General features: G+C 35.8%; 5 protein-coding genes across 5 annotated transcripts; all 5 read right to left on the bottom strand.

Moving 5' to 3' along the window:
• LOC141840254 (enhanced ethylene response protein 5) lies at nucleotides 1–5825 on the bottom strand. The gene is given in 14 exon segments (XM_074728184.1): nucleotides 1–263; nucleotides 369–474; nucleotides 544–618; nucleotides 692–768; nucleotides 1576–1663; nucleotides 1822–1883; nucleotides 2888–2944; nucleotides 3023–3112; nucleotides 3233–3298; nucleotides 4824–4913; nucleotides 5019–5112; nucleotides 5213–5282; nucleotides 5285–5348; nucleotides 5434–5825. Coding segments are annotated over 14 exon segments (1239 nt in total). The 5' UTR covers nucleotides 5602–5825; the 3' UTR covers nucleotides 1–131.
• A 576-nt stretch (nucleotides 5826–6401) lies between these two features.
• On the bottom strand, nucleotides 6402–10531 carry LOC141841537 (E2F transcription factor-like E2FE). The gene is made up of 10 exons (XM_074729706.1): nucleotides 10418–10531; nucleotides 10193–10313; nucleotides 9979–10056; nucleotides 9845–9892; nucleotides 9622–9733; nucleotides 9458–9531; nucleotides 9292–9364; nucleotides 9115–9176; nucleotides 8615–9011; nucleotides 6402–6910 (listed from the first exon to the last, which is right to left on the bottom strand). The coding sequence occupies exons 1-10, from the start codon at nucleotides 10513–10515 to the stop codon at nucleotides 6792–6794; spliced, it is 1182 nt and encodes a 393-aa protein (XP_074585807.1). The 5' UTR covers nucleotides 10516–10531; the 3' UTR covers nucleotides 6402–6791.
• A 1405-nt stretch (nucleotides 10532–11936) lies between these two features.
• Nucleotides 11937–14633, bottom strand: LOC141841223 (uncharacterized). Its single transcript, XM_074729363.1, has 8 exons — nucleotides 14362–14633; nucleotides 14225–14278; nucleotides 14064–14139; nucleotides 13304–13383; nucleotides 13186–13235; nucleotides 12662–12746; nucleotides 12465–12563; nucleotides 11937–12312 (listed from the first exon to the last, which is right to left on the bottom strand). The coding sequence occupies exons 1-8, from the start codon at nucleotides 14410–14412 to the stop codon at nucleotides 12088–12090; spliced, it is 720 nt and encodes a 239-aa protein (XP_074585464.1). The 5' UTR covers nucleotides 14413–14633; the 3' UTR covers nucleotides 11937–12087.
• A 292-nt stretch (nucleotides 14634–14925) lies between these two features.
• LOC141838882 (ubiquitin-conjugating enzyme E2 7) lies at nucleotides 14926–18899 on the bottom strand. The gene is made up of 6 exons (XM_074726488.1): nucleotides 18762–18899; nucleotides 18513–18615; nucleotides 17271–17368; nucleotides 17083–17183; nucleotides 15800–15877; nucleotides 14926–15194 (listed from the first exon to the last, which is right to left on the bottom strand). Exons 1-6 carry the CDS (start codon nucleotides 18808–18810, stop codon nucleotides 15117–15119), a joined length of 507 nt encoding a protein of 168 aa, XP_074582589.1. The 5' UTR covers nucleotides 18811–18899; the 3' UTR covers nucleotides 14926–15116.
• Nucleotides 18900–19310: 411 nt separating this feature from the next.
• LOC141838881 (serine/arginine-rich SC35-like splicing factor SCL30A) lies at nucleotides 19311–25331 on the bottom strand. Its single transcript, XM_074726487.1, has 9 exons — nucleotides 25208–25331; nucleotides 24099–24260; nucleotides 23890–23967; nucleotides 22838–23002; nucleotides 22686–22726; nucleotides 20891–20963; nucleotides 20607–20789; nucleotides 19599–19733; nucleotides 19311–19519 (listed from the first exon to the last, which is right to left on the bottom strand). The coding sequence occupies exons 2-8, from the start codon at nucleotides 24251–24253 to the stop codon at nucleotides 19616–19618; spliced, it is 813 nt and encodes a 270-aa protein (XP_074582588.1). The 5' UTR covers nucleotides 24254–24260; nucleotides 25208–25331; the 3' UTR covers nucleotides 19311–19519; nucleotides 19599–19615.
• Nucleotides 25332–25454: the final 123 nt, after the last annotated feature.

Below are 25454 nucleotides of genomic sequence, written 5' to 3'. Positions count from 1 at the left end.
GAATACTCTGAAAATTTTACAACATTTCTAAAAGCATTTTAGTGATAATGAAATTCTACAACATATTTTTTAAAAACAATCCGATCTCTCAGAATAATGGGATTACATAAATTTACAAAGTAGAAGATTAGCTACGAGCTCACTGGTTTGCCATTCAATTTGGGGAATGGATCTTGCTTGCTGAGGACCACCACTTTGTTCTTGTGAGAAATGTAACCCTTGGTGAGATTCTTAAAAATCAGAATAGCCATTATGCATTCGGCCTGCAGTCGATGGGAGAATCATCTCATTGGAGAAAGAAAATGGAAGCGGCAATGTGATGAAAGGCAAACGATATGATACAGAGGAAGACGGCGATTGGAGAATACCTCATCGATGTCCATGTCCATTCCAAGCCAGTTCAAAGCTTTTACTGCGGTCTCTATCTTCAATTGGTGTGCCTTGCTGGGGTCTTTTTGTTTTTGAAGCACATAACTGCCGAAACAAAAAATGATGATGCTTTTTTTCTAGTTGGAAAATTAAACTTATCAAGAGAAACTTTACATTTTCTTCATCAATCTTTGATAAACCTGGAGTTCCAGTTTCTCCAAAACAAGATATACACCGGATCGTAAGAATCTGAGGGTTGAAAAGCATCAAAAGTGAAATTCCAATGGTTGTTTGCAAGAATAATGAGACAACTGAAACATACCTGTCCTCGTGTTCCCGGAGGGCTTGTCGGAGCAATCTTAGATCACCCGTTTTAAGTGCTTTAACTACTCCATTATACTGCAGAAATTTCAAATCCATATATGAAAAAGAATATGAGATGCTCCGAATGCATAAAATAATCAATCAAAGTGTATTACTAACCAGAACATTGTAAAAAGATAATAATAATAAAAGTACTGCATTATGCATTGATTCTGATGCTTTCTTTTGAAGTATTTAGTTTGCGTCTGATTAGAATTCTGTTCACAATAAAAGTGTTCTTCGCACCCAGTATCAAAGTTAAGCTAAGAAAAAATAACTTCTATGACAAGGTAAATAAATAAATAGACAAAGTTGTGACAGTTTAGAGCCTGCTGACGTTTTGAAGTTGCTAGGACTTGGTCCTGGATACTTCTTTACCAAGGTCCACACAGGTATCAGTAGAGGTTCATTAGCATGAACAATCAATGAATTTAATACAGGAAGGAAAAAAGAATATTTGGAATTTTGTACAGGTGAGATTTTTTAGGATTCTGATGTCCTCCATATTGCCCTACAAGACTTCTTGGAAAGTAAATAGAACCTATTTCAGCTCATTAGATATGAGTGAGGAAACGGAGGAAAATAACACAACAATGAACTAGATTTTGTGACTTTCCTCTTCCTCCCTCTCCCTTGCTCCTATTTTTTCCACCCAAGTAAACTAAGCCTTGGTGAGGTTAGCATTGGATAGAAATTTCAAAAGCATTTAGAAATAAGTATTTAAGCTAGAGTACATATACTGAAAGGATAAGAGAGGAAGCCATAAAATGTTTAACTTTCAAGTTATACAATCTTAAGAAACCTGACAATGAAGAACAATTATTATGAGATAAGGAACTTAACCTCCATAAGATTGTATTTCTCAAGAAGCCACTGTTTAGGCAAAATGCCAATTGAAAGCTTCACGGGAATGAGATACTTCAGAATCATCCTATAGTAAATCCACAAATTAGTTCAAGAACAAAAAAAACACAAACACAAGACTTGACACCTAATATGCTCATGTTTGAAGATCTATCATGAGAGATGTTTAGATAAGAAAGTAGAAAAATTGTCACTGGCTAGGAACCATAGAAGAATTAATTTTACCTTTTGTTAGCTTCTTTGTTAGGAGAGCAATGCATCAAGGCATAAGTTAGCTTTTGATCAGCCTGCTCTATCACAATGAAAAGAAATGAAGAAATTAGCTTGTGATGAGCCTGCTCTATCACACTGATAAACAAATTCCTGACATGTTTTCCTTTAAAACTTCCATGAATACAGATAGCTGCATGTTCACTACTGTTGAAGTTAGGATGCACTTGCCTAATAGTCCCATGTGAATGAGTGCAGTGATCTATTATGACATAAGGGTGTCCCCTCTCCATTAACTAGTCATTTTGGCTAGATCCTAGAATGGGCACTACTCCAATTATTAACATAGTATTAGAGCAAGAGATCTGGAGTTCAAATCTTACCTATGTCAACCAATACTATCTTATCCTTTCATGTATTGTGTTTGTGTCGATCAAGAGAAGTCTACTAACCCACAGATAGAGAGGCAGAACTAAGGATAAGTATATAAATTAGTCGTTCTCTTAAAAACTTGACTCAATAAACTTTGACAATATCTCAAAGTCATGATGGGCATGAGGAGAACCTGTTAAAGCTAGGATGCCCATTAGAACCACATGGAGAAGTATCATGATTTTTTAACATTAGAATGGTTTACCTCTAAATTGACACAGTCATTTTGAGCTTGAATGGACTCCAACTTAACTTAAAAAAAATACAATTATTCCTGCCTCATACCCATTCCTACACAAAGTTTACCTTAAGTCTACCAATACACAAGGTAGAATACAAAAGACATATACCTTCCTTGCCAGCATAAGCTTTCATATTTTTCTTTCATAATTAATGTGTAGTCATTGTCACATAATCAGTTTATAGACAAAAAGAATTAGGAAATGGTATAACTGAAAGATTTACTTTGAGTCTGTCACTTAATGCTATTCTAATTGTGCTGCCAGCCATTCATATCAGCAGCTGATAATGATAGTAACATCTCCATAGTAAGTGTCAAATTGAATAAATTATATCCAAGAGCAATAGAGGAAAATGAAAATTTAACATTTATCAGCAGAGAAAAGTTTATCTCATAGAAAATACTTACAACAGTGAAATTCTCATTATATACTTCCAGACGTCCAGTGTAATACATGTAAGTGACCTATCCAATGTACAGGTGAAGTTGTGAAATAGTTGAACCATGCATGTGCATAAGCATACATAAATTTTCAATATTAACCTTATCTTTAACTGGAAATTCATCCAAGTCGAATATTCGAGCTGTTTCAATACTTCTGATGACACTACGACAGAGATGCACAGTGCCAAGCTGGAATTACAACCATTTATCAGGTTTACAGAGAGAATACTTGGCAAATGGTGGTTAACATAAAATATAAAATTAATATATGACCCAAAAAGGATCCAACTTCTTCAGAAAGGTATTGACCTTGAAATAAACTTTGAAAAGTTGGCAGGCAACATATAAGGCACCAACGCGTTTGGGACCTTTACCCTGCAATGATTTCCCAAAAGTTCAAACAGTTTTATAAACTGCAGTACATGTCGAAGCATATGAAGGGCAAAACGTAAACATGCACTCTCATATGGCAACTGTACTTTTGCATATCAAATATATGTTACAATGTGAATTGAATAGATTAAAAACTACAAGATGATAGGCAAGCAAACCGGACTAATAGAAGATGCAATGTATCTAGTTACAAAAATTCTGACAAAAAAAGGGGCAACACCAAATAAATATAAACAGAAAGCAAAAAACTTGCCTGTATCTACTGAACAATGAATATAGTGAGGATAATAAGAAAACCATTCTAATGAAATACTATTGCTCAAGAAATAATAAATGAACATTGATTAATATGCAATAGGTTTCCATAGTTCTGCTCAAACATCTTTTTTGGAGAATTGGAGTGCAATACAATTTGAGAATCTGTACTGTGATGGAACTTTGGGCACGTGGAAAGGGGATAGGCTGGGCCTCCATGCGCACACAGCAGAGAAATTAATAGCATAAATTTTTATGCCTATCAGTTTCAGATTAGTGGATAAAAATATTTCTGGAAAACTCTAGACCAAAAGATTTTCTCTATTTTGAATTAACTCCTGAAAGTGGCTTTAGCATAGAAGCCAAAACATGCTGATTGGTTGGCGACATAGTGGAGGCCAGAGTTTAACCTACATTTCATGGGATATTTATCCACTGTTGAAGTAACACATGCTACTATAACTCCGACAGCTGATTATAGAAACTAAAATAAATATGCGCTATTTGGAATTTGCCAAAACCATCAAAGTCACTAGAGTTGAAAACAACAAAACTGTAGATGAAATAACTGCAAAAGTGGGTCTACAAGTCCTTTTGAACTGTCAAAGCTCAGAAATTTCCACCAACAATTCTGCTCCTTGTTCAAATATGGACAATAACTTGCTTCGGCAGATTAAAAAACAACATTTTCCTAAAAGTTCAGGACATGTGCAGATGGAATCCCAGGGCTGACAGTCCATGTCTTTGATTCCGTATTCAACTTATAGAACTTAGAGAGTCTTACTTACAAATGTTACATATTATCCTTTGTGCAGATGCATTTGTCATGAATTCTACTAATTTGACCTGAAATTTAAGGTTGTTACTATAATCTTTATGAAATGATTCCGAGATTGTGAATTATGGTCAAAATAACAAGGTCAGGCCATGAAAATTTGAGAAGTTTGACGCCTGTGCAGACAAACATAGGTTCGAGATCCCCTAGCGGTCTCAACCCAAAACAATGTCTACCATAAAAAAGTTGTGTCTGCAGGAGGTTACATAGTATTCAGTCAGGATGGGATTTCCTTGCCCTAAGCCTATTTGATTTTTATACCAAACTTGTTCTCTAGTATGTCTTAACTCCTTGTGTCATAGAAGAGGTGAACCATATAATGTACTCTGATGATGGTCTCAACCAAATAAAAAATAACCAAACACCTGAACAGTAGAAAATACCAAATTTAAGACAACAAAATTGGCAAAATCATACCGCCAAAGCCCCGAAGACTTTCATCAAGAATGATCCAGCTCCCTGCAACTTCTCTGTATTTTTCCCACTTGAAGAGAGCTCTCTATCAGCCTTTAAAATGTAAACAACATTGATAAGTAAAATCCGCATTTATATAAATTCCAGAAGAACACAAAAAAAAAAACATCAAATCCCTCTTCTGATACAATGGCATACCTTCTCTGCAAGCAACCGAATTTCAAGAGCCAAAATATACACAGCTTCCATGGCCCATGCAGTCTCCCAATTTCGAAACTCCTGTAAGAAAGCACTGAGAAACCACAACATTCAGCTCTCAACGAACACCAGCAGGGCTAGATTTTTCACATTACCAACAAAATCCAGAGGCAATAGAACAAATAGAGTAGTACTTTGCAGCCTTCTCAAAGGCAACATAGGCGTCGGCATATCGGCCAAGTCGGTAACTTTGGAGGCACCGGAGAAGGGGGAGAGAATTTCTGCGAACTGGGCGTACTTCTCCGCCTGGTTCACCAACTGATTTGAATCCTGAGAAAAAATCGCAGCATAGTTGGTAAAATATAATAAAATAGTACAGAGAAAAAGCAGAGAGTAGTCGGGGTTTCATAAGAACCTGGAAGACATTGAGGGCCTCTGCAGGAGCCTGGAGGGACGCGAAGTTGGAGGAGATGGCGAGGAGGGCGGAGAGGGTAGCGGCATCCTGGCACGAGACGGCATCACAGAACCGAGAAAGGTAGTCCGTGATGCGTCGATGTGCCTCGCCCATGCTTAGATATGCCATGCCCGGAAAAGGTGTTTGCCCGCTCCGCCCAAGACTTTTCTCGCGGATCGATGAACAGGGCAGGAAGAACGCGATGCGAGATTCGAAGGCGGCGGAAGAAGAAAGGGAAGAGGGAGGAGATCAGGAAGCCGACACGGAGGAGGAGGCGAAGCAGCCAGGTAAATACCCTTCCCGGCGAGAGGACAAAAACCCTCAGTGCCGAGATATCAAACGGAGGACGCAGGGGAGAGACGATCAGAGAAATCACATGCCAGAAGACGTACAGGTTCAAGGGCTTTTAATTGATCGGCCCACGAGCCCTCGCCGGCCCTGGCATACTTGTTCATCTTTAATTTTTTTTAAAATAATAATAATAATAATTTTATTTTTTTTAAATTTTATGAACTATGAATTTTAAAATTTTTATTAAAAATCCTCAAGCTCAAGCACAAACACAAATCTAATGATATGCACATATTAGAATAGCTAATTATTTCAATAAAAAATAAAATCTATCATCCAAATCATCTGTAAAAAATTAAATCAAAAAACTACAATTGACTACTATGAAAAGGACATTATCTCAATTTCGTTAAAATTTAATTCTTATCTACTTCAACAAGTTTATCACATAATAATCAACTCCACCATATCTCAAGAGCTAAAATAATTGATTACACATAATAATAACCAATAAGAAAATAAATGAAAGGGGTGAATTCAGTCATTCTATTTCAACTCAATGAGACAATTAGTATAGGATATTCTCACACAATGAACAAGAAATTTCATTTCATAAAAATTCTGATGGACAGGGTTAACTACCTGTTTGTTTTGTCAAAGAGCAACATGGAATAGGAACACATTTCTCTATAAAAAGGATCTTCATAACATGGTACATAACATATAATGAAAATTCAATATGATCCTTAGGACTAACTAACTCACAAATGTGGCGAGATCCTAAGGAAGCACAAAGAGACTGCTCAGATGGAAATGGACTAAGTAGAATCACTGGCTGGCATGAATCAACCAATGCCAATTGTTTCATATGTATCGGATGTATAGGTTTGTTTGATTCACGCACAAAGAAAAATGCATATGATCTAAACCAGACCCATCCGGTTTATTTCATGACAAAGGAAGAACCTTGCACGAGTTGATCAGATAAAGTAATCACAGAGATGGATCAGTTTCAGCATCATATTTTTCTACAAGAGTTCCTTCTTGACAAGCTTATTGAATTGCTGTTGCACATTTCTCCCTTTGGTGGCTTCAGCATACCAAGAATCCCAAGCCTCCAAGTAATGTGAGAAAAGCTCACTCAAAGCTACATGAAGAAAAACACATGATTAATCAGATGTTATTTGAACACTTTAATGTGTATTGTCATCTTACGAAGTTTTCTCCTTGCATTTGTTATTCAAAAAGGATTTTTATTTTGAACATCCTCAACGGTTTAGTCTTGGCGATTGATATACTTGGATTAATAGCAGACCAAACCAGTCATGCAATGGATCCTTAATGAGTAACAATTGATCCAACTGACAGCAAGATTAGCAAGTATCAAATGCTTAGTTTGGTTTACATGTGGCATGTCTAAGGAATAAGATGCATGATAAGAGTACTTAGTTTGCTGGCCAAATGAATCTACATTATGAAAATCGAGTGGTCTATTTCAATGGGCATTTTTCTTCCTTGTTAGTAATCAAAATTGTAAGAATGTAATTACAATAAATTCAAAACATTGCAATTTGTGAAGATATCATATTGAAACTGAAGATAATGAGATAGTAGCACCAATATATATATATATAATAATTAAGATAGAAGAACATCGAATTCATAAAAGGGTTTTAAATAACATGGAATAATTATTCAATGAAGAGATATATTGTTAAAAATATTATTAACAAAATAAAGAATGAGTAGGCAAAAGAAAGAGGTCTCTAGAATCATATCTTGATTGTCTCTTAGATTAAAATACAACCCACCATACTTCAATCAGTCAATGTAGCAAACTATTAGAAAATTACATTCAAAAAAGTTAATGTAGTGAAAATAAAAGTGTAAAGATGGATATGTGAACTGAGTGCAAGAGAGGAAATAAACGATAATGTCATGTAAGAAACAATATTTATAGCCTTAATATACGATAAAATAAAATAAAATAGATAAGAGTAATATGAACTTATTCAAAAAGCAACCAATAGATTCTGTGAATAAAAGAGTTGAACCAATGATGGTACAATTATTTACGAGTGGAGGGAAACCAAAGAAAATAAAAGGCATATTTAATAAAAATATTACGAAAGAAAATTTTATATATTCAATGTAGAAATAACATTTATTTATGTAGCTGACTTGAAAAAAAATAATACAAACACAACTTGAAGATTATGATGTTTTATCATATAATATTCAGGGTTTGTACTCCACGATTATATTTTACTTTTCTTACAATTTGAGGAATGTAAAATTATATAGCTACTTGTTTATAGATCTGAGTTTAGCAAGATATATCCTAACATTGTAGATATGCATGTGCTAACCACATAATTGGCAAATATCATGCTGTCAAAGGCTTACTCCACGCTGAGTAAAAAAGACCATCAAGGTAGCATGAAGACTAGAGAACATTCCAGGCTAATGAACATGGAGACCTATTAGAGATGTGACAAGCAAGTTTGGTTTATGTCCACATGTGGCTTTTTACCAATCCCAGCAATGTAATCCTTGTTACAAGATGGTATCATTTGGAAGGAGATAAAACAACTAGAAAACAATTCTATAGTAACAGATAAGTTGATTCCATAGCAAGAATTTTTGATGCATCATTTACTCTTGCAAGAATAACAGAGAAGTTGCAGGAGCAATTCCTTTTTTCTTCAAAAGATCAAAAGCTGACAAGAACGACATAAAAAAGAATAAATTGCAGGAGGGGTAAAGAAAACTAAAACTAAAAATTTGCATCTTCCATTCACTTTTTAAAAAGCCTATTGGCATACATGCTAGATAGGGAAAATAATCAAACCTTGATTTTGATACATTGGTCGGAAGGAGGCAGCCAAGTTCTCCCATTGTTGAATTCCTTTCCCTGACTTTACCTCAGAATTAGCAGTCTGTTTCATTACACCAACTGGATGGAAAGGGCCAAAGGAATACCCATTCTTGGATGTGGATTGCTGTTGTGGAATAAAACTGTGCTCTTGCAGATTCTCACTTCTCATCTTATGGTCCATTGGTTTCTTACCCTCTGCAGAATTCAGCTTATTCTTCTTCAAGCCCACGTTAGTGAGCTCTGTCCCAAATGTCCTTTTGTTCAACTTCTTTGGACTAGATGAAATAGCAACAGTTACTGCATCACTTGGCTCCTTCTTACCCTTTGCGCCCAACCAGCGAAAGGCCGGCTTCCTTGCTTCGAGTTGTGTCTATGTCCCGAATTACAAAATTGAAAGAGGATGCATTAAGCACGACCATCTCTTTTTTATCTTTGATTTTTAACTTGGTGTATAGTAACTCATAAAAAAATACCTTCTCAATGAGAAATATAGAAGATAATACATTCGCAATGTCATATAGCCGCCGGACCTTAGCTGCATTAGTGTATTTGAGACAGTAAGATCAAATAAGCATTTTTGAGAAAAGTAGAAGAAAGGCGGGAAAACAACTCTTAATTGAAGAACAAGAGCAGTGAGGATAGACAGGTACTTCTCATGTAAGATGCATCAGTTGTAGCGCCGAGAAGCAGCCTTGCAGCAGCATCAAGTGAAATTGTATCACCCTTCACGAGAACTCTAGCATGGTTAGTAACAGTAAAAAATAAGGAATTTGAAATATGCTAAAATCTCATGTTGAGGAGAATCAAGATGCATACATCTGAGGTCAGAAACAACTTAATGAAATTCTCCGTCAGTGTGCCTAATGATTTCGCTCTTCTATTAACTTTTGCTGTTGCATCAACTTAATAGCTTAATCCCCCTAGCATTGCTTTACAGTGAAACAAACTTTAAGAAATACAAAATATACACAAAAAGAGACCAGATATTGTTTTGTCAAAGGGAGCAGTCGACAAAGTAGTGCTGACAGTTTGGGCTTGATTCTCATCTCCATCGTCTACATACTGGTCCAGACTTTCATCGTCCGAATCATCCTGTGGCAAAAAAAAGTTCGACAAACTTCAAAAGGTGAGCATAAGGTAGTTGATGAGCACAAGTAGATTTTACCGGTGGCAAAGAAAGAGAGACAAAATTTAAAATCTTACTTTTGCACAAATTCCTTTATGGCAAGAAATTCCTCTGCGAGCTTCCTCCTGTACCAAATCAAAATAATAAAATGTTGCAGCTCACAATACGCCACACAAATAACCTAAAAAGTGTAGATCTGAGAAAATCAAACCTCCAATCTCTCCAGTGCTTTCGAGATCCCAGAAAATCCGATCCAAGAGCAGGCATTTTTGCCATTTTTCGAGAGAAGCTACGTAGATCACACGGAACAAAATGATTAAAAAAAAAACATAGTTCTCCGATTTTCGCGTCCATAAAACTCAGCCCTTTCTTATTTTTTATCAAAAAAAAATTAAACAATTGGCGGAAAAGGATCTCGATCTCACCCCCACTTTCGCTAGGATGTTGACGATGTCGTAGATCCGCCGCCTCTCGACGCCAAGCCGTCGAGCCGCGTCATCGAGGCTGATCGATTCGACGCCTTCGCGGTTATACAAGCTCACGAAGCTTCAAAAAACGTACAGATCTAGGCACATCAGGCGCAACCCCGAGCACAACGCAAACAAAGGGCAAACGAAAAAAAAAAGACGAGATCGAAGATCGCGACTTACTTGGTGCAGAGAAGGCCGAGGGACTTCTGCTTCCTGCTGTATGCGTGGTGCCGCACGCCGGTAGCGTCTACCAGATGCGAAGGACATGAGGACGACATGGACGATGGAGATCCGGAAATGGATGAGGAGGAGGGAGAAGGTACCGGTTTAAGACGGGCGCAGGAGGCGGCGACCGTTAGAAATTGGAAGGGGGAAAAAGAGAGAGGGAGGGTTTCTGGCGTGGTGGCGCGGGGGATTTTGAAATCGAATCGGACGGTCCGCGTGGGATCCGAGTCCATCCCGCGCCGCGCGCGATTCAAAATTTTTTGTAGAGCAGGGCGGCGCGAGGGGGAAGCGGTTTGGATTCAAAAGACTATAATGCCCCTGTTTCTTGTGCATGGATGAGAAATTGGAGAGGTTATTTTGGTCATGATAAAAAAGTTGGACTTGTTCAGTAATTATGGGGACCGAATCCATGTGAAATTATATTTTAGCACACATACTTTTAGATTTCTTAAAACACAACCTAAAATAATCAAAATACTAGAGTGAACTTTTCAAAATTATGTTGCCATGTATATTTTAACTGAATACTCTTGCAGAAGAGTATTCAGTTAAAATTGAATTAAACCGAATCAAATTAATCAAAATTGAATTAAACTAAATTTTTTTTAACTAATTGAATCGATTAAATTTTCAAATAAAAACCGAACCGATAAAATTTTTTCATTTTAATAATTAATTAAAAATTTATAAGTTTACTTACTTATAAATTTATAAATTATTTTTTTATTTTAATTAATTTAGTTTATTCGATTTAATCGAATAAGAAATTATAAAATTAAAATAGAACGGAATTAACTGAATTAATAAATTTTTAAAAAAAATAATTAAAATTTTAAAAAATAACCAAACTAAATTTTAAATTCGATCAATTTATTAAATTTAATCGAATTTTTATTCACTCCTACTTACAACCTACAATTCAAGTAAGCTCAAGTTATATTCACCACAATTTTCCATTTTACATGAAGCCTAGATCTAGTTATGACAATTTGTTATCATTTGGAGCACTATGAGATTTAATTATACCTCTTTTAAAAATAATTTTATAATGCCTAAGATTATTTAATTTCTCTAAATAATTAAATTATATGATTTTAAAGTTGATATAATTTGTAATGAGGTCAATTCCTGCTGCCCATTTATATATTTTCATCCCAATTTTTGAATATCTTGATTAGCAATTATAGGAAACCTTAGATGACCACAAAGTCAACTCCATCTTAACCTTTTGGCATCCCTTTTTATTCTTTCTCTCATGAATTTAAGCTGCTTTTGCATTTTTCCTACAATGATTTCTCAAACTGTTATATTGTATCTGTTTGTTATTTATGCAGAGTGTCAAAGGATCTTTATCTGAACACTGAAGAATTCATTGATGCTGTTGCTCAAAATCTCAAAGATAGGATCCAAACAGCATCAGCCGTTTAGTGTAGTTTTTCAATTGGCCAAAACACTGATGTGATAAGAAATAAATAAAAAAATTCAACGAATTGTTTCCTAAAGGTTAGAGATTTTGAAATGTCAAACACTAAGGATATAACCAATGTTTGGAGCACATGGAATTCACTTAATTTAACTTGTAAAGGAAGAAGAGCCTTAATCATATGGTTAGGATAAAGAAAACATCACTTGACCTTTTCGTATATTCTCCGGTAGATTGTAGCCCCTTCGAGCTTCGCATGGATCTCTCTTTCAGTCTGTATGCCCATGGGGTTGTGCAAGACCCAGCCTTGCGAATCGCATGAAGGCTCGTCGCCGATAAAATTCACATGGCTAAAGATATCTGGACGGTCGTCAAACTGGTTCCTCATGTCGAGTGCAACATCAAGCACATCTGATTGCACAAAGACCTGCAAAAAGCTTATCTATAGTGAAATATTTCATAATAGATATCAATTCAAATAAAAAGCAGAGTTATTCATTCCTATTCCAATGATAAACACTTCACAAATCCACATGAGCTACAACCAGAGTAAATATGTCATAGAAACAATGGGCATACCGTTCCTCCTCTGCTCAAATTCTCGGCAATGGAATTGACTAAGGGTTCCTGGAGAACTCTCCTTTTATGGTGTTTTTTCTTGAAATGGGGGTCTGGACACTGCAGGATTAAATTCACACCACCTTCAGATGATTTCGCATATTCCGAGTACAGAAAACATGTATTTGTTGTTTCTGAAATGGCGAAGTTTGGCTCACCAGAATTGAGACTAGTGTAAGAGGACCAGGATAGGAGGCCACTAACGACTCAAAAGATACCATGGCATTGGCAAACATGAAATGGCTGCTCAAACATGAACATTTCCGAGTGAGACAAATTGATAATAGGGATAAAACTTACCTTCCAAGTCTCCCTACCATGAGCATCTGATGAAGGGATTTAAAATAATGACACATTGATAAATGTTTTACACTAATCTTAAATAAAGCACTCTAATGTATGATTCTATTTTTACCACCAACATGCAAGTGCCGCGATTCTGTGTGATTCTGCGAGCAAGCAGCATGGTTTGATTAAACAGATAAAACACTTAAATAGAATCATGATACCTGGTTAACAGAAGAACCTCAGTGCTTGTTCACTGGTGGTAAAAATAGAATAACAAATTGAAGTGTTTTACAATTAGCAGGGAAGATTTGTTTTTGTATCATTATTTCAAGCCCTCTAGATGCTCAATAAACGGCGCTTTATGTAAATTTGTGTTGAGTCATAGAAAGCTAACATGTTTTCAAGACGCAATTCCTTGACCCAAAACTGCGAGCGTTCCACCAGCTACACAGAAAAAAAATAGCATCAGTGAAGGATAAGATGGAAGCCAATGCTAACGGTAGATGTAGAACCTTTTGACGGATCTCCAGTCCCAGATAATTTCTTGTTTCAGGACAATTTTTCGCAAGCCACAGAAGGAACCTACCGCTACCTGCAAGAGCTCCTTCTAGTTACACATTAATCTTAAGGTTTTGTATAGAAGTAGCATTATTAATACTAGACAAGATCCAACAACCTGAAACTCAGACGACAAGATTTGAAGCATGAATTACATATGCAAAACTTCAAAAGTGACATAACACAAATATGCCATATAACTTATCTTTTATCGTATAATAATCATAAAAGTTAACAATATCTATATTATGTTATATGGATTTATTCTACACGACCAAAGGCCTGATTTATGCCAGATAAACATCATCTTTAAGCGGCTTCATTGCAACTATTTAAGAGTCCACAACATGAATGTTATCCCCTCAATCGAGCTCGATGTAACATTATATTGCTAATGCTATTCAAATTAGTTAAATTGTTCTTTAGTGCATTGACTAATGCTATTCAAATTAGTTAAATTGTTCTTTAGTGCATTGACAAATGCTATTCAAATTAGTTAAATTGTTCTTTAGTGCATTGACTAATGTTATCTATTACACTGTCAACTCTAATAGATTTGACTATGTTAAAAGCAATAGCCCTTGACTATTGATTATGATTTCTAGAACCATACTAGCAAAGGAAGCAACAAGCAATGGCTAAGAAATCACATTCCATTTCATCCAACAAAACAATATCCAGCTATTAGTAAGAAATTGATTTCATAGTTCATACCACTTCCAATATCCACCATTAGAGGAAGCGTTGCATCCCTGAAAACTTCCTTCCAATCTGGTATCTCCGCCGGTGCCTGCAGTTTCTCCGACACCAGAGAGGCAGAGAGAAAGTTGAAGAAAAAGGAATGAAGAGGCACCGTAGAAACGATCTAGACTCACCGAGAAAGAAGAACTGAGGGGATTCACATGCTGCCGGATCCTAACATGACCTAACTGCAGGTCCATCGAACGAACTTATGAGAAAGGTAAGATCAAAAGGAAGAATGTTCCACCACTTGGGGGGTGCTTTACTTTACCCGAGGATTGGCGCCGTAGAAATCTCTGAGGTTGAGGTCCGCGTACTCCATCTCGATCACCTCAGTGCTCCTCGCTGCCACAGAGCTTATCTCATCGGTCACTCGGCAGCGCGGCCAACTTCGGCCGCCGCTGGAATCTCCGCTGAGGTTGAGGAACCGCCGCCGGAGGTGAACGGTGGTCGGATCTAAGAGAGGGGACGGGGATGATGTAGCGGTGGTCGGCCATCGCAAAACATGGGCGGCGCAGAGGCCGCAGCTGCTCCACCGGAAGCCCAACATCACCCTAGCAATCGCCTCTGATGTTTCATTTTGGGATTATTTATTATTCCACCACCTTAGTTTAGCTTTTTGCAAAATTACCCCCTATTTTGGTTTGCGTATTTAATGTACGTTTTTTTTAAAAATAATAATAATAAACCAATTTTAAAAATCAATAGCATTGCTCTTTTAATCACTCTTTGTGAAACAAAGAAAGTTTCACCTGAATGAAGAACTTGCTACAAACATATGCGAGAATTCAAGCAAAAAAAGATTAGAAACATTATCGATTAGTATCATAAACCATAACAATCAATGACTCCGGAAATCAATCTTCAAATAACCTACTAAATAACAACATATCCACAACTCTTTGAGAAGAATTACAAACCAAATTAAATGGGAAAATGTACAGAGGCTTTGAGCCATCAACAGCAAGGATATCCGAAGATAGAACACTATCTGCGGTCTTGATGCTGAACTAAACTCTTTTGAGTTCACGACATTTCCTGGGAGCGTCGGACTGTGCGGCTTACTTTTTTCTTGAATTCATCCCTTCGTTCTCTCCAGTCCTTCTGCGATGCAATTGGTAGTGTATCAAATCAATGTACAATAATATCAAGTCTAAAGATTCATAGGTCCTAATTTGCAGGGAGTAATTGCAACTGGGAAAGTTTGCGACAGGTAGAAAGATCATATGAAAAGGGGATACGCGTTCACAGCTTTGTTCGAAAGAATCGATTAGTTACTCATAATTGCTTATTTATAGAACACTAACTTAACAGTGATCATCACATGATGCTCTCCTACATGATTCTCTACTACATCAGGATGTAATAAAACAAAAGGTAGTAGAATACTAGTGAAAGCCTCAAAATAAATTATCGAGGTTGAACAAAAACTCTATAGATGTCAAATGGACTACTATCTGAAGTTGTCATGGCATGCCTGGTTAATGTTTGAACAAATAGCAGAAAAATCCAAAATGGTGTTGGTTGGACGACTGATCAAGATTTTGCTGATAAGAGAAACTAGGAAATAAAAAAGAATGAAAATAAGTTGGATATCAATCAGACTCAGTGGCAAAGAAAGATTTTGCAGTTGCTTTCACAAATAAAGCACATTTATAGGGCATAGAATAAAATGCATGGAATGACAGCCAAGTTTCAGCTTCGCTTACTGCAGCTTCAACATTTGCAGGAGATTCATCGTTTGGACTTGATAGCATAGAAATAATACTCAAAACTATGCTCTCAACCTGCATTGTGAGATTAAAGACCCATATTTTAGAACATAAACTACCTCCAATTAATAAACAGATGTAGAAGAAAAACTACATCCATTAACCAATTATGTTCCTGAAGCATTGTTAGCAAAAAGAAAAACAGCAAATGAACATGAAAAAAAGAGAGATAATGATAATCATGTAAAATCAGGCATCAAATTACATTATATCAACCAATAGAGTACAAGTACTATGAAATTAATTTGGTTTAACTTTTTAAAAGCTATTTATAAGGTGTAAAGTTAATTGAAATTAGTAAATATTTTAATTTATTTGATATACATCTCTATTTGTGTCAGTTTGCCTCGTCATAATTTACCATGTTTGTATTTTGTCATTGGCACTGTGAAGGAAAAAACTATTGAGAAATATTTTTTATATCAAATAGATTACCATCTCATTCCATTAGAAGCCTCTTTAGACTGTCTAGGTATGACAATTTGACCCACTCCTATCAAGAACTCAACCAGATTGCAGCTGCATATGTGGTGCAAGGTGGGGTTAAGAAATTTTTTTTCTTCCTCACCCTGCACCATCCTGCTTCCTATATGGGGCAAGATGGGAATTGAAATACCCGACCCCTCCTATTCTGCTCCATTATCATCCTTGTGTTTGTCTTATGTGTCTTATATTTTGGAGGGAAACTACTTGAGAAAATGAGACTGATATATTTTCTTCTCTATCTTATTCCTAGTGACAATAGAGAAAGTGTGGTTTCCAATAAAGAAAGGTGAACTTTATGAAATTTGAGTGACTTTATGATCAAGGGCCTCATTATCCTTTTAAAACTTCTATGCTGTCTCGGTTTTCATGTAATATCTTTGTTTTCTACGAAATCATATTACAAACAAATAACTCAGAAGTCATAAACAGCAAGGAGACACACTAAACATTGCACTTTTCTACTGACACCTTAGTGTATATGAATGTTCAAAGATCTAGTACGCAGTGCATTACTGATTTTTTTTTCATATTGCTTGTAATTAGAAATTTCAGGGTTACGTGATAATGTCTTGTTTTTAAACACAAGAATCTTAACTTTCTGACAATAAAAATAAGATCAATAAGAATCCCAACTATTTGGAGCAAGAAAAATGAAAATAAGATAATAACAATAACATATTAAAAACATTGTAAAATACAAAATTATAAGTTGCAACTTGCAACAAAGATAGTACCGTGTGCACAGGTGACCAACGCTCGCTAGCAAGCTCATAACCATTTGGGTCATCACCAGGAGGGTGAAGAATAGAAATGCAAACACGACCATCCAAATAAACTGCACATTGTGGATGCATTCATTGATACGGATCATCCAACAATAAGAAAAAGGAACATGATTTAGTGAACAAAAATATATTTTCACCATTAGGATGCCACATCTCTGATGTAAATCGAACTGTAGGAGGACTGTTAGGATAGTTGGATGGAAAGCTCATAATTGCATTAAAATAGCCACCATCACTGCAAATATTTGAGAGAAAGCAAATGAAAATTCTAGTTTAAACGTTGGATGAAAGGGAAATTGGTGTATCCCTTGCATTATAATGAAATGCAAAATGCGGCATTAGTCACTTGACCTTTTTAAAAGATTGATAAAGATTAAACTACCCTAACAAAGAAATACTACTTGGGTGTTGTTCACCCACTGTGGTTGATAAATACTCAATTTGGAAGAAAAAAAATGTAAACGCATCCCCCCTTCACGTATAGCCCATGAAGTGGATCCATTTGCCATCCATTGACATAGGATTAATCGCAGTTGCACACTGTTGTGCTGCTGGAATCAAATTTTGTAGTGGACGGCATGATCCTTTAAGGACTGTTTGCATTAAGGGGTGCCTCACGCTAAGTTTCCTCTTCAATTTGCCCACTACATTACCTATTTAATGGCCCAAATTATCCACTGTTATCTGTAATTAACCCTAATTATTACATAAAGCTTGAGATCTTCAATTTATCATTCACCAAAAGTGCTGGAGGCAGAAAATTGATTTCTTGCCAAAAGATCAAATTCAATCTAGAGACTAGCCAATATAACCAACCTGAACTAATAAAGAGTTAATATAACATTCGTAATAGCATGGCGTTTTATTCACTTGAATGCAGAAAAAAGGGGCAAAAAACGATCAACTACGAAATATAGAATATTTAATGGAAAAATCCCACGACGCCAATGAAGAAGAAAAGGAACAATTTTGAGATTCCACTTGAGAAAAGCACAATCAATCCCTCAACCAATCGATCACAAGTCCTGTTAGTATTGATATGAACCACCAAAAAAAGAAGCGGTACATAATTTGAAATACGGGCATTTTGTTCACTGAATGCTCAAGATAAAAGAGGAAGAAAGATTAAATACGGAAAAAACAGTTGTGTAAAAATCCGAGGACGCGAATGAAGAAGAAAAGAAACAATCTTGAACAAAGCACAATCCATCCGTCAACTAATAAACACAAGCCCTGTTAGCCTTGAGACGATCCGTCCAATAAGAAGCGACATATCATGTGAAATAGCAGGGCGCCGATCAAGAAGAAAAGGAACAATTGTGAACGAAATACGATCAATCCATCAACCAATAAACCACGACTCGGAAACGATCACTAACTATAGCGTGTCCGGCGGCCCGATGATCGTGACGTTCCACTCGAAGATGTTGCTGTCGTCGACCAGGCCAGCAGAGAAGCCGTCGACAGGGTTCTTCGCGAGATCTGAGCAGAAAAGAAGAAAAAGAAAGAGAGTCGTAAGCCGCAAGAAAACCCCCAATCGCGACGAGCAAGAACCAAAGAGCGATCGGACTGCAAACGCGACGACCAAGAACCACAGAGCGATCGGACTGAAGGATCGAGATGCTTACCGCGGAGCTGCTTTTGCAACAGGAGGCTTCCTTGGCTCGCTGCCGCCATCCGGGAAGAAGAGAGAATACGGATCGACAAAGTAGAAGGATGAGATAGACGGCTTCGGAGCCTTATATAGGGATTGATCGAAGCAGAAGGAAGAGAACAATTGGGAAACAACAAATATTCCCGAAGAATAAGATATATATTTTTAAAATATATATATATATATTTCTTTACACCTTTTTTAAAAAAATCTTATTTTTTTCCAAATTTAAATATTAATTTTAAAATAAGATTTTTAAATGCAAATTACATCGGTACATTTTTTCTTAAGACGTGCGATGCTAACAAATATTTAACCCGTCCTATTATCTATAAGCTCCTCGTTTATTAATACTCGAATCCACTCCAATATAAATAAATATTTAAATCATCCATTTGAATTGAATACTTGTGAACATCTAATTAAATGGGTACTTTATTGCCTAGATACATTTACACTGGGTAATAGTAAAGCTCGGATTACATTTCAATTAAAAAAAAATTATGATGATAGCCATGAAATGTAATCTCAAAGATGATAACTTTTTGATCAAACCAATTAGTTAAAAGTTTAGACAAATCTGTCACTACAACTAAAGAAAAGCTGAAGGTGTTCTCAGAAGAGTTCAAGTAACATCACAATCCATGTCGAATATCTTACAATAACCAAACCACAAAATCCTACAACTCATCCAGCACGAGACTTCAGACTTGGAAAGTGCCATCCAGCTTTCTGGTTACCATGCAAGAGATGAGATACATTGTTATCGTGGTTCAGAACTTTAGAACAAAAACCAATAAAAGGGTCATACCTTTTTCACTAGCTGTTTCATCTAGGGCTTGAATCAGCAGATCTCGATCTTGAACCAGGAGGCGAAACTGAGAGGCGTCTTGGCCTTGGTGATCTCCGATGGGATCGCGATCCCTCAGCATCATGCAAAGGCTTACTGTACGTGACGACGCAGGATGATACAGTAAGCATAGGCCAGAATTTTTAGCATTTTGCAGAATATACTAGGGATATCAGAAGGTTAAATGGGCTAATAGTCACAGGCAAAAACAGTCTACAGCAATTCTGGGATATAAAGTTTTATATGAAATAGCCATCTACTTTTATCGGCATATTGAAAGCATTTACATTATAATCATTTGAATCATGCATGGACTCAAAGATCAAGTAGAAACAAGCAGTGGTATTAGAGATGATACATGCCATTACAAACAATGACAAGCCAAGTGCCCCACCATTTTTCCTGTAATCAAACACTAGGTAAGACTATATGCTTAAAGTGTTTGCATTGATGGTTTGGATATGCCAAAACAACATATTAACATGTATCTCTCTCATCTCATAATCTGGAAGTGTTGCACAGCTAATTGCTTGGAAAATAATGAGATCTTTATTCGTCTCCTAATAGCATCTCACATCAATCTTAAAATTCTATTTTGCTGTAGTATCATTTTGCTGTGATCAGTTTGCATGAGCTTACCACCCAAAAGTACTCCTCGAGATGTGACAATCTCAGGAAAGTGAAAGAACCTCTATGCTACCAGAAAACTATCCTATGAATACATAAACTTCTCTTAAATGCAACAGATACAAGTCCTATTCACACTATGAAGCTTCTTTTCATTCAATATATTCTTAGTTCTACTCAACTTTATAGCTTCAGCATACAAACATGTTCTTTATATATATTGCAGATCTTGTATCCTGTGGTGTAAAATTGAGGAATGGTGCGAAAAATTGAGAGCAGATATAACTTTACAATAAAAAAATAAAAAATCATAATAAAATTGTGCGATCAAATTTAACTTACTCATCATAACCATTAGCATCTCCATTTCTATTAGCATCAGTGTAGCTTGGAGAATTGATTCGCTGATCATCATCTTCAATGTGTTCCCTTGAATGTTCTCTAGGAGATCTTGTCTGACTGCGTTGCCTTCTCTTTGGAGAATAATAGTCATCATGGCGGGATTTTGGTGCAGGTGAATATGATCTAGAGAATAAACAAAAAATTTTGAAAATTTCAATAATAGTTTGTTTATAAAGAAAAGTTCTTCCGAAACTTCCAACAGAAAGAAATTCACATAAGCTTACCGTGAATGATGTCGAGCCCTTGAAGAATAACGGGGAGAGTGTGAGCGTGACCTTGAACGAGACCGTGACCGTCCTGTAAATTTAAAATTCAAGCACAAGATCACACCATCAGATACCACTGCATATTTATTTCCAAGTAACAGTAACATAAAATTAGCAAAGTTTCAAAAAACAGCCACACATTTTGCTGTAAGAAACAAGTAAATTATGTACCACCATAATGTGAAACCATTAATAATTATTATATTCAACATGGGAAAAGAAAAAATAGCTTCATGTAAGGTAGTACTCTAGAAAGAATTGGGAGAAAAATACAACTAGTCTCTACAAAAGCTAGAATTAAAATAACTTACAATATCAGAAGCAGGATTGCTAGGACTGAAATGATACCTAAGAAACACTGATGCGTTCATGGCATCAGCTCATAGGACCTGAACAAAAAACTAAATCCTACAATTTAACAATAGTACTTTTTAAAATCAGATATAACATCCATTAACTTTTGATATCTAGCATCAACGCAACTACAAGCCCTGAAGTCTTAATTTTTTGTGGTCTGCAACACATTTTCCCACCATTGACCTCTATGTAAAGTTTTGAAGGATCTTCTGATTAGTTACATAGGATTTTCAAAGCATAACAGAGAATAATTCACACTAGCAATATAAAATGAAAGCATTAAATATTATGGAGTTACATAAAAATGTGGTAAATGGTTGCTTCAAGATAACAAATGGAAAAAAAATACTTCGTTAAAAAGATATTATATTTGGAAATTTAAAATTTTTTAGAGCAATTGAAATTATTCTCTTATAGCAAGCATTGTGAATAAAAGTATATCCCATTGAGTCAACTTTATTAGGTTCAAGATTCTACTTAGAAAAGGTGATAGGACATTGAATCAGATTGTAGATTTATGAGATCCCAGCCAAATCCATATACCATTGGAAGTAGGATATGGGGTGTTTAAGCCAATTTGGACAGCAAAATCATAAGATTCTATGGCACAAGCATAATCTTGACAACCATGAAGTACCAAAAAATATTAGATACCTAAATTGGTGGTGCAAATGGTAGTGTACTGGTTAAGTATAAAAAGGAAAGGCACATATTTGTTGAAACAAGTATAGCAGTACAAGTTTATGAAGTTTGATGAACTACTTGATAACCAATGAGATCCAACAATAAAACAACAGAAAAGAGTATTTGCATAATGGTCGAATGAATCAAGAAGCCACTCAGGAAATGGATAACTCAAAACGTCCCTGGGGTCTCCTTTTAATTTTTATACATGCTAATCTTGCAATTAAAAGATGCTGGTGGACAAAACATAGGATATCACTGACGTTTCCAGACTTCAAATACATATAATTACAAACCATTCTTAGTAATTTCTCATATCGCTGATGATTTCAGATTTTGAAGTTATATTATCACAAATTATGCTTAGTAATTTCACATAGTTTTACTTTATAGATCACAAAGAATCAATAGCAATACAAAACATAGAGTTTAACGATACATAGAAAGTATGTCCAAACACTAGAACCAAGAAGCAATACATACTTTAGGAAAAAAATCTAAGAAATACAATTCAAGTTTAACAGAAGTAAAAGCATAGATTTTCCTACTCGAAATTTGATTAAAAAATATAATGTTTTAGCAAATTTTCACATGGAAAAATGTATTAGAAACAAACCAGAATGATAGTACAGTACCATGTCAGAACTATTACTTAAAGAAAGTACATAAGAAATTTATATTATAAAAATTGCAAAAAAAAAAAAAACTCTACCATGATGAGAAGAGCGACGACGATCATAATCTGATGGCCCTCTAGCAAAAGGTAAAGAATTGTAATTATATTAGTAGCATGATATACCATGATCAAGAATAAAAAGAAGTAAAATAAAAGAAATCAATAAAACATGAGGGCGAGCAAAATACCTGACTCTACCCCTTTTACGCATCTCCTCTGGCCTTTTCCTTGACTCAGCTGCAACAACTACAGTTATCTCCCTACCACCAAACACTTGCCTATTCATATGATATTGTGCCTCTGAAGCATCATAAGGATCAACAAACTCTATGAATGCAAAGCCACGTGGCTCTCTGCAACATGATAGCTAGCTATCAAAACACAAATAATTTAATTTATTCATAACAGTAGGAAAAGGTGAAAAAAATCTCCATGTTGCTAAGTTTACCGGAATGGAGCAATCACATAATATGTCTTGCACACTTGTTGAAGGATCACAGACAATGACAAATAACACTCCAGCAAAAAGATGTTCAAGTGTCAGAAAAAGGGGTTTACCAATCAAGCTCTAATGTCTTCAAGTATCTTCTACAATCACTTTATAATTTGCATGTCATACTCTTCACTCGAATGCACACTATGGAGCACTTTAGAATATAATCCTCCGATTATCTTCTTGTCAAACCCACTTCAAAAAGTTCAGGTTCCTATCTTTGCCTTACAAAACTAAACTTGATGGGGAACTTAGTTCTCTTCAAACAGGGACTTCTTGATTTGAACAAAACACAAGTCCTCAACAAAAAGAATATATTATGCAATGATAAAGAGTGTTCTTCAACAAATGCATGGCTTCTATTTACTTCAAATCAATACATCCCTGAGAATCATTTGAACAATTAATTCATATTGAAAATAAAATAAAGAATATTAGCAAATAATGCATTTTTAAAATACCATATTTCTCACAAACAGAATGCATTTTAAGAGACAATTTAAACATACAGCAAGAAACTAAACACATTCAATAGAGCTTGAGAAGTCAACCATGGTTTAAGTAGATTAACTGTGATAGCTTGCCTTAATTTATGATCTTTTAAAAGATCCCAAGTATTTAGAACAAATAAAACACTAGAACCCAAGGACCGAATATTAGAAAATCCTACAACCCATTAATCTTGTAAAAATCAAACAGATACATGCAAAATGATAAATATCACTAGTATAACCAACATAAACTTACCCAGAATAGTAGTTCTTTGGCAGATAAACATCTCGAACAGGACCAAATCTGTCAAATTGAGCTCGAAGATCCTCAGGCCTGTAGGACAATAAAAAAGGATTCTTGAATAAATTCACTGCTGTTAATTGGCCATCAGAACAGATACACACACAAATTATCTATCTATAGTAATCAAATAATCGCGATAAAAGTGTTACGAGAAACATTACCGACAATTTAGAGGAATATTCCGAACCAAAAGACTGCCAGATCCCTGTTCCTTCCCACCATACCCACCCCCATAACCTCTCCTGGGTGGACTTCTTCCTCTACCACCATAACCCCTCCTGGGTGGACTATGGTAAGGTGGACTGTACCTCCTCATCAGAAATCTGAAAAAAAAACAGCTAAAATTCATCATTTCTTATTGGAAGTCAGTAATGACAAGAAGAGATTATGATACCAACAGAATCAATACATATACATATAAAATTAGTTCAAATTATTGTTAAAAAAAACAATATAACAGCAATCTTTCTAGGAAGAACAAATATCATGTATGACAGGTACTTAGATCAGAATGTGGTTCCTAAAAGTTTCTAGTCACATGAATATTTAGGAGTGTAACAGAATAACACTGCACTGGTTTTTGGCATAAGAAGTTCATCAAATGCAGCAAGAAGTACGTTAACTCTACCAGAATCTAACAATTAATAGTAATGCCCGTGATTGAAGAGGCATCACATGATGTCTTCCTGAATTATCAAATTTTCAGCAAAACTTCTACACTGTATAACCATACACCAATGAACTCAGCAGATCATATCTCGAATTTCCAATATCAACTATATTAAATTAATTTAACCTGAGACAAGATGCAAGCTAACAAATACCGCCTAGATAACCACTATTTTAAAAGGCAAGAAACCATGAGACGAGCTGTTGACATCAAAGAGTATCATAAGCAAGGACAGACTAATGTAAACCGTATTGATCTAAAGCAAACATTGGTATCAAAGCTTCATCATCAAGCCATGTAAGGAAGCTAGAGATTTGTTACTAATCGCGTATCAGACTCCATAACCTATCAAGTAGTCAAAGCAATAGAAACGTCAGAAAACTCGGTCTTTAGCAGGCATACAAACTGATCTCATTCCATCAGAATAAATAGGTCATAATACGAACGAAAATACATATAAACATGTCAAGCAACATTTTTTATAAAAAGAAACAAAACCCACATGATTAGAGATAGAAAACCGAGATCTTCAAGAAGAAATAACACAAAACAATACGAGCAAAGGCAGGGGCATTTCAGATCCAAGGACAGAAATCGAACCTGTAGATGAAAGGGCGAAGGATTCGACCGGAAAACCGTAAAAGTAGTAGGATCTCCCGGATGGGCGACGGGCTTAAACAGGCGGGAGGAGGGAATCGTAGCTTCCGCTCTGTTGGTGCAAACCCTAGTGATGAGACAGATGTCTTGGATTACAATTTGGGGCGAAATATAGGCGGCCAGTGGACCTGCACGTGAGGAGCACAATTATTTTTTTTATCAAAAAATATTTCACCATTACGTAATTATT

Source organism: Curcuma longa, chromosome 11, assembly GCF_044706935.1.
Source record: "Curcuma longa cultivar G26 ecotype Majalengka, Jawa Barat chromosome 11, ITB_CL_G26_1.1, whole genome shotgun sequence".
In the NCBI taxonomy this organism is placed as follows: Eukaryota; Viridiplantae; Streptophyta; class Magnoliopsida; order Zingiberales; family Zingiberaceae; genus Curcuma; species Curcuma longa.
This window is presented reverse-complemented; position numbering and strand designations above follow the sequence as displayed.

Coding starts and splice junctions, on each gene's coding strand:
- LOC141841537 (XM_074729706.1), bottom strand. CDS start 10,515: ATGTCGTCCTCATGTCCTTCGCATCTGGTAGACGCTACCGGCGTGCGG. Junction 10,057..10,192: donor ACATCCTAGCGAAAGTGGGG/GTGAGATCGAGA, acceptor TGATCTACGTAG/CTTCTCTCGAAAAATGGCAA. Junction 9,177..9,291: donor TGATGCATCTTACATGAGAA/GTACCTGTCTAT, acceptor ACACTAATGCAG/CTAAGGTCCGGCGGCTATAT.
- LOC141841223 (XM_074729363.1), bottom strand. CDS start 14,412: ATGGAGTACGCGGACCTCAACCTCAGAGATTTCTACGGCGCCAATCCT. Junction 14,279..14,361: donor TCTACGGCGCCAATCCTCGG/GTAAAGTAAAGC, acceptor ATGGACCTGCAG/TTAGGTCATGTTAGGATCCG. Junction 12,313..12,464: donor ATTTGAGCAGAGGAGGAACG/GTATGCCCATTG, acceptor AGCTTTTTGCAG/GTCTTTGTGCAATCAGATGT.
- LOC141838882 (XM_074726488.1), bottom strand. CDS start 18,810: ATGGCGGCAGCGAGCCAAGGAAGCCTCCTGTTGCAAAAGCAGCTCCGC. Junction 18,616..18,761: donor GTTGCAAAAGCAGCTCCGCG/GTAAGCATCTCG, acceptor TTTTCTGCTCAG/ATCTCGCGAAGAACCCTGTC. Junction 15,195..15,799: donor CTGCAAATGTTGAAGCTGCA/GTAAGCGAAGCT, acceptor ATTGCATCGCAG/AAGGACTGGAGAGAACGAAG.
- LOC141838881 (XM_074726487.1), bottom strand. CDS start 24,253: ATGAGGAGGTACAGTCCACCTTACCATAGTCCACCCAGGAGGGGTTAT. Junction 22,727..22,837: donor CGTAAAAGGGGTAGAGTCAG/GTATTTTGCTCG, acceptor ACCTTTTGCTAG/AGGGCCATCAGATTATGATC. Junction 20,790..20,890: donor AGGGCTCGACATCATTCACG/GTAAGCTTATGT, acceptor TTTATTCTCTAG/ATCATATTCACCTGCACCAA.